The sequence below is a fragment of the Diabrotica undecimpunctata genome, chromosome 2, assembly GCF_040954645.1.
Source record: "Diabrotica undecimpunctata isolate CICGRU chromosome 2, icDiaUnde3, whole genome shotgun sequence".
NCBI classification, from domain to species: domain Eukaryota; kingdom Metazoa; phylum Arthropoda; class Insecta; order Coleoptera; family Chrysomelidae; genus Diabrotica; species Diabrotica undecimpunctata.
Genome location: NC_092804.1, coordinates 23203975 through 23220928, shown reverse-complemented (window position 1 = coordinate 23220928; position 16954 = coordinate 23203975). Strand labels below are relative to the sequence as shown.

The following is a 16954-nucleotide window of genomic DNA, read 5'->3' as shown; positions in this document are numbered from 1 at the left end:
TCATCAACAGTGTACATAACATTTCTATAAATCATCAATTAGGTTTACCAAACATATCGACAAGATCTCTGTAATATGCTCACTCATATCTCACTTTCGATGATCGATACACCGTTAGTCATATCAATATTCAAAAGCAAAAATAGTTATAACAAAAAAACTATCATTTATTTCATAATACTTACCACTGTTCCTTCAAATTGTTACTTTATTTTAAGTTAAATTAATAAAAAATAATAAACTTATTTATTTTTTAGCCTATGAAGTGGTTCGAAGGACGTGTACTTCCCAACTACAGATCAATCTCTTCATGGTCGACCATGTGTGCATGATGGAAAGTAGCGGAACGGGTCACATGTGCTTTTGTGAGGAGGACATGTGCAACTCAGCACAAAAAACTGGTCCGCTAAGGACAGACACGGTTGTTTCGCTGCTGCTCGTCCCCTTAGTCTTGTTACTTTCACGCCTGTGCATGAGGTAGAGATTTTTTTAGAAACAATAGGCTGGTGATGATTATTTTCGATGCGTAGAATAACCAATTAATGTCATCAGATTCCCCTATTTTCAAAGTACATTGCTTCAAAGTGATAAACGGATACGTAAATGTATAACCTGCGAAGAATGGTACCTGCTAAACAAACCTTACATATGATAACTTTATGGCGGAAATCTTAGTGCTACATAAATAACCTTTCCCAAAAAATAAAGCTTTCAAAATCGAAACCAAAGTAATAATTTACGAAATTGATGTCAATTATATCGCTTAAAAAAATTATCCTAATATAAATCGAATAAGCTTTTAAATGTTTTGTGTAATATAATACAAATACTAGTCCAGCACTGTTTTATTTTAAAACAGATTATTCGAACGAATATCAATAACTCATATTTATATCTATATTTATAGTTAACGAAACAAAATGTTAAATATAAAGCTTTTGATAAACTTTATTTGGCAATAGAAAACATGCAAAAAGTACTTAGCCACTCCTGAGGCAACTAATGGGGCTATCACATTAAAAACCAAATAATAATAGTTGTTATCGGTCACTCCACAACTCATGGGCAATAATTGATTGCTGCTTTAAGTTGGTAGCTGCACTATTTGCAACACCCGTGGTTTAGTCTAGTAGCGGCCTTACACTGATGGAGATCGAGCCCAGAATCCAAACATTTGCTAGCCTTTTTTTGTGTTAGAGTGGAAATCTTCTAAAGATCGTACCAGGTGAATCGTACCTGGCGTACGCCTGTCGAAACGCCTGTCCCCTTTTGAAGGTCTTGTCTGCCTGTCTACCCTTGAGGTCGTATTGTAGGTGCATACCGCCCTTAGTAAGGCTTTTCTTTGGGCCTTCTCTAAAATTTGTTTGTACTTTTGTTTATTGTTTACTTTATGGCACACTGGTGCTGTTTGCAGCATATTTGACATGTTCGCCAAATATCTGTTTACTCTCCAGTATTACTCCTAGGTATTTAACCTTTTCGGACCGCATTATTCTTTCTCCCTCGAGGTGAAGGAGATGTGATCTCTGTTTCTAGGTCTTTTTAGTATCGAAGCTTCTATTTTTTGCGTAACGAGTGTCAACTTCGTTCGGTCTTTTAACCACATTTTCGCTCCTTCCATTACAGCATTGGCTGAGTTTATTATAAGCCTATTTTCATTGTGCTCTTCTAGAAAGACCAGGTCATCCGCGTAAACCATAGACTGTGCGTTCTTCTAAATCTTCTTTTAGTATGTCACTGTAAAGAATGTTCCACTATGTTTTGTAAATATGGGGATATTTCCAATTTCTCCAGTATTTCAGTTATTACTCTCCAGTTCGCGCAATTGAAGGCATTTTTCATGTCCAGAAAGAAGGCCACCAACCACTTACTCCTTCGTGTGACAGTTTATTTCGTGATCCAACTGACTGCGTTTATTGCAGATTTCCCTTTCCTAAACCCATACTGGCGTTCAGACAAGCCCCCGTTATCTATGACTTCTTTTTCTAGTCTCGTCTTTATAAATATTTCGAAGATCATGCCGTTTGTGTTTCATAGTTAGATCAGTCTTGGTTCGCAAATTATTTACCGGGTTTGGGAATAAGTAAGAGATTTGCCGTTTTCCATGCTTCTGGGAATTTTTGCTTTCTTAGGAGGTCATTCATGATTTCTTTCACTCATGGTGCTTTTTTCTCTATGATTATCTTTACAGTTTCTAATAAAACTCTGGCAGGTCCAGATGCTCTTCCGGCCTTTGGTACTTTCTCCGCCTCCATCTGCTCTTCTCTAGAGAAGTCTACTGCCGGCGTTTCTACATGCAAAGGTGTGAGTTTCTTTATCTCTCTCTCTCTCTCTCTTTCTCTCTCTCTCTGTGGGAATAGCTCTTTTGCCAGCTCTCTTCTTTGGCTTTCTTCGATTTTGTACGAACCACTTCTGATGTCATTCTCGAGGTAATCGTACATTTCATTCCAGCACCTTTGCATTTTATTGTTAATTTCGTTTGCGAGTTCTTACACCAACTGGTTCTTTTTTTTGTCTCTAGTGACTTTTCTTCTCAGTTCAATGCATCCCCTTCTTATCTTATCTTGAATAGGATGTGTCTACGATTGGTTAATATTTCCCCTTCCAGTACAACCCATTCAGCCGTTTTCCTCCTCATGGTCACTGTAGCTAGCGTGACATCTATATGAGTCCGGAGCTATTCCCTCTAACAAAGGTTGGTTTGCCATTGCTAGGGGCCGGTAGGTTCATTGCATGGATAACCTCATTCCACATATCTCCTCTGCCATCATTCTATGGTGCCCCCATAGTACAGATTTCACATTTATGTCACCCGCAATAATCAATCTCTTTTTCCCTCTTGCATGACTAGCCACGTCTTCCACGACTTTCTTGTATTTTCTTAGTGTTGTATTCGGGTAGATGTAGGTCACCACCAGGACGAACATTCCGAGGTCCAGGACCACAAATCTCTCCATGTTTTTACTCCCATTTCTCTGTTTTTGTTATAGATTGCTACGTCTTGCTTCTTGTCTACAATCCATCTCCCTTTGGTTGTAATCTTTTTATTGGTTGTGGATACTATTACTACATCCGCCCCAATTTCCTCCCTTCTTATCGTCAGTATGACATGTGCCAACCTTCATCTCCCCAGGTTCGCTTTTAGTATTACCACCCCTAAATTCTTATATTAACATTTGGCAGCGTGGCAAACATTTATGGTGGTGGTACCAGTGCTCAGTTCAGTGCTCTAGTCTTGCTTTCATTCATTTAATTGCCCCAAGAGGTAATGTGTCACTAGTGGAAGTTTAGTTTCGAGACCAATAACGTAGTCTAATAGAAGCCTTAAAAATAAGAAACAAAAATCTTGAGAATTCTTAAGAGGAAATGTCATATATTTAAAGAAATAGTACAATAATCACCAAAACATTAAATACTAAAAAATAAAGGCAATTCAAACATAGTTACTAGAAAAATAATGCTTTCCTAATTGTGACCTCAACGTTTTCTCTGAGCTGGCAGTCTTCCGATAGGTAACAAATGGTTTTCTGCTTAAAGTTTCGTATCCATTAGGACGTTGACAACTAAAATCCAAATCAGACAAAAACCTAAATTTTAATAATTCAAAACTTCCAGAAAAATTCTGAAATTGAGTTATAAAATAAACAATAGAAAAATAAAAGCGATGCCTCTATTAACTTAAATTAACAGGCTTAAGTGAGTCACTTACTTGAAGGTGTCACCGAAATAAGGCTTGGAAAAATTCATACGATTACGGTGCTGCAAAAGTATTTAGAAATCGGTACTTTATTTTGTTTGTCAACTGCTCAGTACACTTTTTATATAAATGTGATTTTATAGTAATCAAATTTAATAGTAAGTTTTAAAATATAATCAAAAGTAATATTATTGCAAAATAATACTAAAAATTATATTACATATCGCATAAATTTACAACATATCAAATAAAGCAAGAAATGTTAAAGCAAGGATTTTAGCCCATTCCTAGCGGTTCCTTTCAAAATACTTGCTTCCCACAAGACCACTAATTGAGTCGTGTGATTGAGCAATTTGGTACTTAACTCATTTTAGTCGAGCTGTCTGGCAGATTGAGTAAAACGGCCAAGCCAAGTCAGTAAAACTCATGATATTCGGGATCGAATAGGTCTCCTCCACCATATTTTTATCGACTATAAGCGTATCGATATATTTATGTAGTATAAGCGTATCGATTATAGCGTGTACATTAAACACGCCATTTTCATAGTATAATATCGCTTGAAATTTTTATATTGAGTTTGTTGTGGATAACCAATTTGATTTTATGTAGCAATTCATTAAAAGACTTTCTGTACCTTCTGAGTGCGAGAAAGTATTGTTTAGGGTCTTCATCAGCAAAGTCTTGAAATTGACTATAACCTTCAAGCTCATTTTTGTACGCAATACGTTTCTTCTTTTTCAAGTTCCATCTTTATCAGTGAAGGATGGCAACAATTTCGTCGAACTGAGTTGAATTAACTACTGTAAAATCACGGACGTTCTGCTGTCAGGAACACTGCAGATGGCCAGGTCCTCTACGACCCTCCATTTGCCCTTCTATGATTACTTTTGGGAGTTTATATTTCAGGTCTCGAGATATATGTTCGGAGTATGCGCTCTTTCTCATCTTGAATAATGTTAACAGCTCTCTGTTTTCTTCCATATTGTCAAAACTTCTGAGATCCTGTGATCCACTCAGGATATTCTAAGCATACGTCGATATATCCACATTTCGAGAAACACAAGGCAGTTCATTGTACCGACTTGGTCCAAGCTTTTATAGTATACAACAAGACAGAGTACACGTATCATTTGACAAATCTGAGCCGGATCTTCATCTTAAGAAAAGTTGCTCTTGCTATTTCTATCTTTGTTCTTAGTTCTAGGTAATTGTCAGATCGAAATCGCCGCCTTCTCTAGTTAGTTTGTTTAGTAGAAGTTTAGGAGATCTGCACTATCTGTTAACGCCGTTGTGTCGTCAATATTTCTTATTCAGCGTATCAAACACTTTTAGGTTTGTCCAATTCTTCTAAGATGTCAGTTTTGTTACCAAGAAGTTGTGAAATTAAGCGATCTCGATTAGCTAGTCACTTTTTGTCACATTTTTACATAATATAACATACTGACAAATATTTTGTTTTTTAGTTTTTTTTGTTTATTTCTTACTAATCGCTTTCAAGTAAATACTAAGCACAGGTAAATGATTGTTTCTACTCTGCTTGATTTAGAAAACTGTATTAATTTGCTCAACTTGTGGATACAACAGGCACACTCGACTAAAATACTTTATTCCATTAAACCACTGGTTACATCTGAACCGACTTTTTAAATAAAAATCGAAAATTAAAATACTCACAAAAATCATCGCAATTAATGGGAAGGTTATTTATGGAAAAAAGTGTGAGCTGACAAATTTAGCAATAAGATTCGTAATATGATCTGTCTCACATATCAAAACACAAGCAATAAAGCGTCTGATAAAATGGTATTGAGACGTGCCGCTACAAAATTTGTCCTCTCCTCTAAATATAATTTATCATAATAGCACTAAATTTATTAATGCCATAAATAGAAAAATTCTATTTTTCCCGAAAATTTGTGCATCTTAATTCATCTAGTTGCATTATTGCTTAATCATGCAGACAAAGAAGTAGATAAATAGATACTTGTCTTTGTCTTGGTAGGTTAAATTTGGAGAACCCTACAACTAGGTGAATGCCGTGTAGCTCATACTTTACTCTTGCTCATTTAGAATCTTTTTAACCTTATTGACAATGTATATTTTGACATGGTAAGCTCCAACGCGATAAAGATTTTAGTGCCTTAGCTTTTTTTTCTTGTACTTATCATGTCAATTTTTTTAATTTGGTGAGAATTTCATTTAGATATCGATGACGGAAGCTAACACGAATGGTAATAAGATCAGTGCAGTATATAGTCTGAAAAAAAATATATTACAGTTAATACAGTGAACATACAATAAAGTGTGACATTAACTTCTAATGTACGAAGTTTCAGGTCGTATGTAGCGGAAGTATGAGTGATAAATAAGAATAAGAAGAAAATAAAAGCAATATTACCAAAAAAAAATGAAATGTCTAATATGGAGTAGACACATGAATAAACGGTATGCCAAGTAAAGCAAAGAAAGAATGATTTTAAGTCAGAATAGAGTACACATAAAAAGCATTGGTTTTTCCTCTGTTGTGGTATGCTCATGCTAAAATAGCAAGAAATTACTGGATATAAAAAAGATAAAAATACAAATAAAAAGAAATAGATTAAGACAAAAAAAGAGTGCTCACATTCTACAGAAATAAGAAAAATGAAGTGATAAACCTATTGAAAAAAACTATTCGGAAACTAGTATAGAAGATAATTCATACAAAAAAGTGGACAAAAGAATAAAAACAGCATAATCTGTATAACAATATTAACGTAATATTTTAATAATGACGTCAAAATGATTGAAGTTAAAAATATGCTAAACATCTGTAACAAATACTTTTCTCTGACATTGTCTTCGATCAATATCAATATTACTTCAAAAAATCAAAAACTGCGCTTCTTTTAATGGTGCTGAAGCCCTAATTGGACCTCCAACTTTACCTATTAAATCACCACTTTATTCTCTTACGTTTTCGATGGCCTTTCATTTGGTCTTCTGAAAAAATAAGTATTTTTGCCCTTCAATATTCTTTTTTTATATATCTGCGTCTTTTGTTACCTCTATAGTTATTTCGTCTCCTAGATGAAGGTTTTTATAACTTCAATATCGTTCTCTAGTCTAATTTGCCCTATATTTTCTTTGCCTTTGAAGAAAAAGGTTCAAAATAGAAAAGACAGAATTGCTACTACAAATAAGATGGTAACTTTAAATGGTGAAATGATTGTAAAAAGTAATGGTTTAAGGCTTTTAGGATTGGTATTACTAGATAAAGTAGAAGGAGTCGAATTGTGTAACTGAAAAATTCCAATAAAACTTCCAAGTAAATTATTTAACACCCATGTAAGACCATCGGTAATGTATGGCACTAAGCTGGCCAGTTGAAAAATGAAAAAAAATATATAAATTTGCAAAAAAAGTGCTTAGAGGAAGTGTCGTTATAACAACAATTCATGCCAAAAGGAGAGAGCATAAGTTGAGCTAGTTAGGGCACTTTACAAGCCGAATGATAATCACTCAAGGATCACTTAATGTCCAGTTCATAAAAAAAGTAGGAAAGAAAAACCAGAAAATATTTAGTTGGAGGTAGGAACGCAAGACATATGAAGGTGATTGATAATTGTATGACTTATTGTAGACTCTAATGAGAATAATGATGATCTAGAACCAGTTGCACATCCTTTCGATATTATTTTCTATTTCTGTTTTGTTAGTCAAAATTTTCAACAATTTGACTTAAAAAACTTTATAAAAAGACGTTTTTCTGGTCAAATCAAAGTGATTCCGTTTTAAATCAAAACTATTCAGCTTGAGCTTGTAGATACGCATCCAAACTGAAATATCTCTTAAAATACCTATTGTATCCAAGAATCTGCCGGTCAATTTTTTGAAGCAATGTTAATAAAGTCATTTTCTAGAAAATAACATTTTTATGGGTACTAACAAGTCTTTTGTATAAAATGTATAAAGTAGTATATAAAAGATATTATCCCGGAGTTGAATGTATCACGTACCCATAAGAATCACAATCATTTTATCTAGTGCTCATCATCAATCAAAATGTTTATAAGATAATAAGCAGTGTTGATTCTAAAGAAAAATATTTAACGATTACACCATTTTGACCCTTAGACAATAAAAGAATAGTTTAAAAGTTACTAAGTAGGTTTGTTTTATCGCTTGTTTTAGTATTAACTGGTTTCTCTTTTAGTTACTAATATGGTTTCCTGAATATATTAGATGATTCTAATATAGATTGGCAAACATTAAAATTTATTAGCTTTATTGTGCAAGGGACGTAAAACTTAAATAAAATTGCAATGCAGGGTTATGAGTGGAGAATCATTATATATTATAAGTTTTTCCCAATTTTTGAGACCAGGGCATTACATGAACCTCTTGATAGTTAGATCATTATTTTCTCTTCCAGCTTCAAACGAGTAACAGCCTATAATACTGTGTTTTTTGGTACTTTTTGGCGTTATATGTCATATTCTCAATCGATGTAGTATAAACTACGTTTTACTTACGAATTAAGTTCACTTAACATTACTGAAGATATTTCACTGTTTAATTGTTGTAATAGTTATGTTTTGAAATTGCGGCTTCCACGTTTTAGCATTTTTTTGTATATAGTCTAATTGATATTAGTCAGGGTATTCGATTAGATATTAGATATATAAGTCAGGGTATTAGATTTTTTAGTTCCTGTCTGCCACAAGACAAACAAGCTGATTTTATTGCTCTATCTGTTTTTCCATTTCCTAAAATAACTACTGTATTGGTATTGAAACAAACTTAACTTCGTACTGCAGTATTTTTTATACAGGGTGATTCCTGATTTGACTAAATTTGACAGGGGAAATGCCCTGTATATAATTACTGATTTCGATAGAACAGCTCTTACAAATTCTCCTATTATAAGGTTATGCGAACTTATGAGATGTGACCAATTTAATTTTGAAACAGTGTCAGATTTGACACACTGTATTATAAATGATAAAATTTCCAACATTTTGTTAGGTTTAAATTTTTTAAAGTATCGTCTCTTTTGATGAAACTCGATAAAATAATATACAAGGTGATTCAAAACTCGTGCTTTTATTAAGATAGAAGGTGTCACATCGGACACTGTTTCATAACAAAATTGGCCATATCTCGTAAAACACTCGGTGTAAAGTAGTATAACCTTATATTGAGAGAATTCTCAAGAGCTATTGTATCGAAATGTGTAATAATATATTGGGCTTCTTCTACTTTAAGTGCCATCTCCGCGGCGGAGGTCGACAATCATCATAGCTATTCGGACTTTTGAGACGGCTGCTCTGAAAAGTTCATTTGATGTACATCCGTACCACTCTCTCAGGTTGCGCAGCCATGACTTTCTACGCCTCCCTATGCTTCTATTTCCTTGGATCTTTCCCTGCGTAATCAGTTGGAGCAAGGTGTATTTCTCTCAACGTATAATATGTCCGAGATATTCCACTTTTCTTGTTTTAATTGTATTTAAAATTTCTATTTCTTGTTCATCCTTCTCACAACCTCTTTGTTTGTGACGTGTTCTGTACACGATATTTTCAAAATTCTTCTATACACCCATAGCTCGAATGATTCCAGTTTTTTCATTGATGTCGCATTCAAGGTCCAAAATTCCATTCCATAAAACAAAGTCGAAAAAACATAGCACCTCGCCAACCTAACTCTTAGTTCCAATTTTAAATCCCTTGTACATAACACTCTTCTCATTTTGTTGAAATTTGCTCTATCCTTTTCTATTCTGATTTTGATCTCCTGAATGTAATCATTTGTGGAGTTAATCATTGTTCCCAGATATGCATATTTGTCCACTTGTTCGACGTTGGTTCCGTTTATTAGAAGATTCTCGTTATTTCTGAGTTTTCGATATTCTCATAAATTTCGTCTTCTTGACGTTCATTGTAAGACCGTAATCTTTTTCATACTTCGCTAATCTGCTGAAGATCTTCAATATTTTCGGCTAAGATCACAGTGTCGTCCGCATCTCTAATCTTGTTAATGGAAACTCCATTTACCTTTATTCCAGCTGTTTCACCCTTATTTCAGGATCTCTTCGGAGTAGGCATTAAAAAGAATTGGCGACAATACGCATCCCTGTCTCACTCCACGTCTAATTTCAATTTCTTCTGACAGCTGTTCGTTAACACGTACTTTTGCTCGCTGTTTATAGTATAAATTTGATATGATCTTGAGGTCGTTGTAGTCAATCTTCTTTGATTTCAGGACATTTATTAATTGTTTATTAATTGATGTCGTACTTTATCGAATGCTTTATTATAGTCAATAAAACATGCGTATATATCTTGATTGACGTTCAGGCATCTTTGTATCAGTATATTAAGTGAAAAAAGAGCTTCACGCGTTCCTAGTCCTTTGCAAAAACCAAATTGTGTATCATTAACGTGTATGTCCAGTTTGTGATATATTCGGTTATGGATGACTTTTAGTAGTAACTTTAGCACATGAGACATCAAGCTAATGGTGCGATAATCGCTGCATTATCTTGCGTTTTTCTTTTTGGGGAGACAAATAAAAATCGACGTTAACCACTCTTTGGGTAATACGCCTGAACTATAATTTTGGTTCAAGAGTGTTACTAAAATATGAATGTGCTTCTCATCTAGAATTTTTATAATTTCTATAGGAAGCATGTCAGGTCCAGGGCTTTACCCACTCTTCATTGTTTTTAATACATGTAATATTTCTTCTTTTGTAATATATGGACCTATTTCTTCTGACGTAAATTCTATGTGCTCCAGTTCTCCTCTTTCATCATCGAACAGTTCGTCGATATATTCTACTTATCTTTGTACTTTCTCGTACGTCTGTCTTATAGTAGTCCCGTGCATATCCAGAAGTGCACCAGTGGAATTTTGATTTCTTAGTCCTGTCAGTTCTTTAACTTTCTTGTGTGCAGGTTAAACAGATGATATTTATTTTGAAATTGAATGTGATATTATTTCTAATATATTAAAATTCTTAAATAATGTTAGTCATATTGTTACATTTCTCATTGTGCAATTAGAATTGTTTTTAATCAAGAATCGGGGACGCCCTAACTGGGTGCAGTTTAGTAAATACAAAACTTTAGCAAACACATCATTTTTGCATAGTTGCAGGTAATCCAATGTAATCCTTGCTTACATATATGTACACGATATTGTTTGATCACGTCGTCATGGTCAAGGACGAATATAAAAACGGTAAACAGTGAATTGAGAAGAGATGTTCAGTTATTTGTATTTATTTTTAAACTCCATTTTGTGTACTCTTCGATCAGCTTTCTAGGCATGTATCAAACATCTTACTCATGGGTTGTTGGCGTTAGCCTTCTTCAGGTCTCACCTGTTTCAGGCGCAGTGCGAAAACTGTTTTTTTCTTCGATATTTGAGAAATGCTTTTTTTAATTCTTTCCACCGAAAGAAAAAGATAGACTCGATTTTTGTTTAAATATAGGATGTGAATTTTATACACTAATACGTGTTTAATTATAATAAAAGAGAATATTGTTTATTCTTGTTTAAATCCTTACTGACATAGCACTAACAATTCATCTGTTTAGTTCCGAAAACTTCCTCCAAACACCTAGTGTGGCCTTCAATATTGGGTATAGCTGTACAATACTCCATATTGAATTAAAATTTTATTGACATTAAATGTTTTTGAGAATAAAAAAAAAACTTTTAAATATCGAAAGAATCATCTGATATATTTTTCATTCCTTTAATATAAGAGTTAGTTTCTCATTTTTAGACCCTTCACTTGTAGCATATCAAGAAACTGTCATACCTAAAACATTTCTCATATCATTTTAGTGTTCATTTTTTTTGAAAATAACTTCAGTCTTCAAGTTAACGTTATGACTAACGTATTTTCAAAAAAGCTCAGTAGTAGCTCGTACTACTGTAAAAAAATAAATGCTCACTAGTTCTAAAATTTATTTTCTTTATATACGAGTAGTCAAATATTATTATTTGCAATGATATTTAAACACCCTGTATTTTTGAGCATTTAGTTTTCTTGCATACGTTGTTCTAGTTGTTCCTTTTATACTGCTGCAAATATTGTACAAGAGTACATGATCTTAGAAAACTGCCTCTACCATGAGGTTTTAGCATTGTATGACACTATATAGTAAGTATCTATTATATTTGAACATATATATATATATATATATATATATATATATATATATATATATATATATATATATATATATATATATAAGCAGTCTTTACAGACCATGTGTTTGAGTACAATATTCGTAGTAATATAGAGAGTATATGTAATTCTCATTTTAGAGAATATTATAGTAATCAGTTTCAAGCATGTTTGCACGATTTGCACATTTAAAGAAAACTGCAAATTGTGATATGACCAATTTTTAATGATCCTGTTAGAGTTCGCACAGAGATTTAGGCCTCGTTCGCACAGAATTTAAAAAATGTGGCGATAAAACTTGACGGCGCTTTTAAAACGTTGGCATTGTCGGGATCTTTGTTCGTATCAGCGTCCTACAATCATGTCTATAACGTTTTTTGCTGCATAAAGAAGTGAAATGTACTCTTCTAAATAACTAGTAACAGCAATATTTATTGCTAGAAGAAATGAATCACAATTTAAAAAAAAATTATTCAAACGGACAACTAATGCCTCTTGTATTGATGATAATGCTCTCGAGTCTCTCGAGGCTTTAAATAGGTTGAAGAATGGTAACGCAGCAGTGGCGCACCGAGGGGGGGGTTTTGGGGGTTAAAACCCCCCCCAGGACCCTATTCCGACACTGTTACTTACACATTTTAAGGACTCAAAATGGAGGTAACATCATAAAAAAAATTTTGGTGACCAACCAAAACCCCCCCCCCAGAGGCAAATTCTAGGTGCGCTACTGTAACGCAGTAGGACCTAATGGAATACCTGTGGATATTTAGATGCTCTTGGAGAAAAACGGATTGATGTGTTGTGGTAAATGATGAGTAGGATGTATGACGAAGAAAAGATGCCTACTGCATGGAGAGAGAGCTTGATGATATCACTGTATAAAAATAAAGGGGACATTCAGGAGTATAAGAACTATAGAAGGATAAAGTTAATGTCGCACGAAAATTTGGGATAAAACTGTAGAGCGATGGTTAAGAAGAGAGATATCGATAGAAGAAGAACAGTTTAGGTTTATGTCAGGAAGGACGATTACGGGTGCCTTGTTTGCTTTGAGGCAGTTGATAGAGAAATAAGGCGAGAAGAAAAGAGAGTTACATTTGGTATTTATAGATCTTAAGAAGGCGTACGAAAGAGTTCCTAGATAAGAGCTATGGAGATGTATGAGAGAGAAATGGGTTCCCGAGAAGTATGTAAGGCTCGTGAAGGATATGTATGACAGAGCTTACACCAAAGTAAAGACATATGTCGGATTCATCTAAAGTTTTCGAGTGACGGTTGATTTTTATCTACTCACTCAATCATCTAGATTCACTGAGTTCCTACCTACTTAATCTTTCTGTTATTGATATAGTGACAGAGAAGGTAAGAAAACGGCCTCATTGGTTAATGCTATTTGGTGATGATATCATGTCAGTGGAGGAGAGCAAAGAAATCTTGGAGGGGAAGCTGGAGGGTTGGAGAAGGGCTATTAAAGAGAGAAGACTTATGGCATACTAGATCGAGAAATTGTCCACAGGATACAGGCTGGTTGGTTTAACTAAACGGTATACTTTGTGATCGAAAAATCGGGGAAGGGCTAAAAGCAAAGATATACAAGAGTGTGGTGAGACCTGCGTTGGTGTACGGCAATAAAGTGTGGGATGGCAATAAGGTTGTGAAAACAAAGATAAGGGTAGCTGAAATTAAAATGTTATAGTGGATGTTGGATATTGAATAAGATTAGAAGGAACAAGATCAGGATAGTTCAAGAACAAAGACTACAATAGTTTGGTCACGTCCAATGTAGAAACAAGAACTATGTGAGATGAAGGAGAGTTATTAGAAGTGGAGGGCAAAGTAATAGAATGCAGGTTTGATATACATTCAAAAAGTGGAGAGTTTTAAATAAGGATGTAATATTTTCCGATCTCCGATCTCACAATCTCCGCAATTAACGTCTGTTCTACCATAGGCAATTTTAATTCGATGATACATTATTTGATAACACCTTATTTGATAGGCCTAAAAATGGCCATAGTGGTTCGGACGTTGAAAATAATTTGGCAAAATATTTTACAGATAGAATTCCAAATAAAAAATTTATGGTTGAATCTACATGCATTTGATAAAAATAGAGAATGAAGAAAATTATATTATTTTAATTAAAATGAAAAATATACTTATTCGTTGTTGAGTGTTTCCCAGTTCTCTGATCTTTTTTGCTACTTCATCCAAGAGATAATTCCTCAGAAATTTGTTTGTGCGCGAATAAATAATTTTGAATATAGCAAAAGTCTAGATTCAACCACAATTACAATCAAAATTTCAGGAAATCTAACCGACATTTCAACCGAAGTCCACATCCTCTGATATCCACTTATTTTATTACAACCGTTTTTAAAGGACATTGATAAAACGCTTGTGCGAACGGGTTCTTAGAGGTAAAAGCGCTCAATTTTATATCTAAATTAGTACTGTGAATAAACATAAATATATAAATATCATAGATATATAATAGAAGACAGACTGAGCGTTGCAATAGAAGCCCATTCCCCCAGTGCGATAGAGACAACTGACGCAAAGCCGTTCCTGTATCTTTCTTATTTACCGGGTTTATCGACCACGTGACCTAAACGACCAATGAGAATGTCACGTGGTCTATAAACTAGGCCCATTGGAAAGATATGCAGGGACCGCTTTGCGTTAGTTTTCCCTGTCGCACTGAAGGAACGCAAAGATATTGCAATGATCAGTGTTTCTTGTATTATATGTCTATGGCTAATATTATATGCACTACAATAACCCCAAACAGTTTCAGCCGAATATATTCTAGGCATTAAACAAGGTGCTATTAGTATCGCCTAATATATGTTCATAGATATATTAAAATTTTTCAGTCAATGCCATAGTTACAGCTTTACTTTCACAGATGTAAATACAGGGTGGCTATATAATATAATCCATTAATAAAATATTCCTTATGGATTTTCTGTACGGGGAGAATTTTAAATGTAAATCGAAATAAATGGACATCTTACATTTGTAGTGCTCCCTAAATTTTAAATGCATGGTGTTCTGCATCTAAATATACCCACGCTTTGGTTTTTTTGTATCTTTCTATTCTTCTCACTTTTAACGATTTTCACTATGTAAAATAATAAAAGTTGTCATCTGTTCTTTTCTGAAAAGAGGTAGACGAACTGCATGTGTTTTGGGATTGTTCAGGAAAGAAAAAGAAGCTTAGCTTGTTACTTTTTTTATATCGCTGTAAACATATGCCAATTAAATACGCTGAAATCAATTGTTTCAAAAAAAAAATGATAATATTTAAGCTTCAAGTTAATTTAAGCGGAAATATAAGTGTTAAACAGCAAATAAAATAAGGAACAGAATTTTTATTTTATAGTGATGAACAATACTAAAGAATGTCAAAAATGTTGCTTCGTAGCTATATATATTTAGGAAAAGTGCTTCGTGGGTTTTCAGTGGACGACCTTCAGATACTGCTGCGCCAATTTTACACCACCGCTTAACAATAAAACAATAATTACCATCGAAGAAACTAAAACTATAATAATTTCCAAAGACCCATAGGCCATAAAGACATAATAATTGAACAGTATGAAATAAATAAGGGACCAGAATTAATGCCAGAAATACCTCCATACGAAATCAAAACGGTACTTTTAGAAATGAAAAAGAGGTCAAACTGAAAAAATCAAGACACATATTGTATATAGTAGGTACAGCATTAATTAAACTTAAAAAGGTCCTTTGTAGTCGGGATATAAGATTACAGATACGTCCAAAAATGCTTTGGTGTAACGATGTCTATTCTTTTTTACGCTACGCGTGGATACTAAAACAAGTACATATGAATAAATCAGCTGCATTTGAATTTTGGTGTTACAGAATAATTCTACGAATATCATGGATTCAAAGAGTGACACACGTAGACGTAACTAGAAGTTTAAGCTTTGAGGTTATGTTTGGACGACAGCAATTTGCGACTTTCACACGAAAACATTGAACGTGTTAGTAAGAATCCCGGTGGCTGCTGATCAGTTTTTTTGATGCACATATAAGTTTGAAAATATTACGATGTAGATTGATTATAGTTAGTTGTTTAGTATGGTTCAATGGGATTGTTTGTAATGTTAATTTAGTTATAGTCATTATTTTACACAATTGTGTTGTTTGGTTTACAGCGCATTTAAGTGGCATTTTTTTGTACATTATAAAGCATGTTACCAAAATTCACATCTCAAAACTTATTTCAACTAATCTTTAAGGTTCTAATATAAGTGAGAATGCACTTTACCTGTATATATTGCACATTTGAATACCAGCATGTTAACAACAAGAAAAAGCTTTTATACCAATTTCAAGTACTTCTACATACACTGACTTTCCACCTCACAAAAGTAATTAAGGCCTATTCTCGTTATTTACTTTATGTGCGCAACTGGGGTCTTGCAAATGACAACATGGGATATAAGTTAACAGTTTGAAATCCTATGGACGACACTTTTCGAGATCATTTTGGATCTCTTGCAGTGCCGTCATTGTGATACCCCAGAGTCTATATTTTTAGAATAAAATGTAAATATAATTATAGTATTCCATGTTAAATTATTGTTAAAATTATTATAAATGTATATGGTATTATAAACATTTGTCAAAAACTCAGTGTAATCTTATTTCCATTTATTGATTTTTTCATTGCAATATAAATCACAGCTGTTCTCCATAACAATATCCTTAGTGGCTTTTTCTGCTTAATATATGTAAAATGTATCGTTCAAAGCTTACCTTTCTTTTATATATTCACACAATACTTCGCCACCCTAATACCACCAAAAACACTTCCGCAACACCTTCCTTTCCCAGATCTCGATTTTCATTTCATCTTTCTTATTCATAGTCCAGGTCTCACAGGCATATACTGCCACTGGCCGAATGACTGTTTCATATATTCGAATTTTTGCTGCCCTACATACATTTTTTTTTAATATTGTTTAATGCGCCCTTTGCTCTACTTCTTTTTAATAGTCTCTTTTCTATTTCTTTTTCTTCTTCCACTTTATTCGTTAT

The 16954-nt window shown here is 33.7% G+C and overlaps 1 protein-coding gene across 4 annotated transcripts in view; it reads left to right on the top strand.

The window, feature by feature from the left end:
* The window catches only part of qvr (glycosylphosphatidylinositol-anchored protein quiver), an 81133-nt gene extending 64588 nt beyond the window's left edge, over positions 1-16545 (top strand). For all 4 annotated transcript variants that reach the window (XM_072522513.1, XM_072522516.1, XM_072522515.1 and 1 more), the window contains one exon: positions 258-16545. In XM_072522513.1, the coding sequence (XP_072378614.1) occupies positions 258-481 (224 nt within the window). In that variant the 3' untranslated portion in view covers positions 482-16545. The remainder of the gene's footprint in view (positions 1-257) is intronic.
* Positions 16546-16954: the final 409 nt, after the last annotated feature.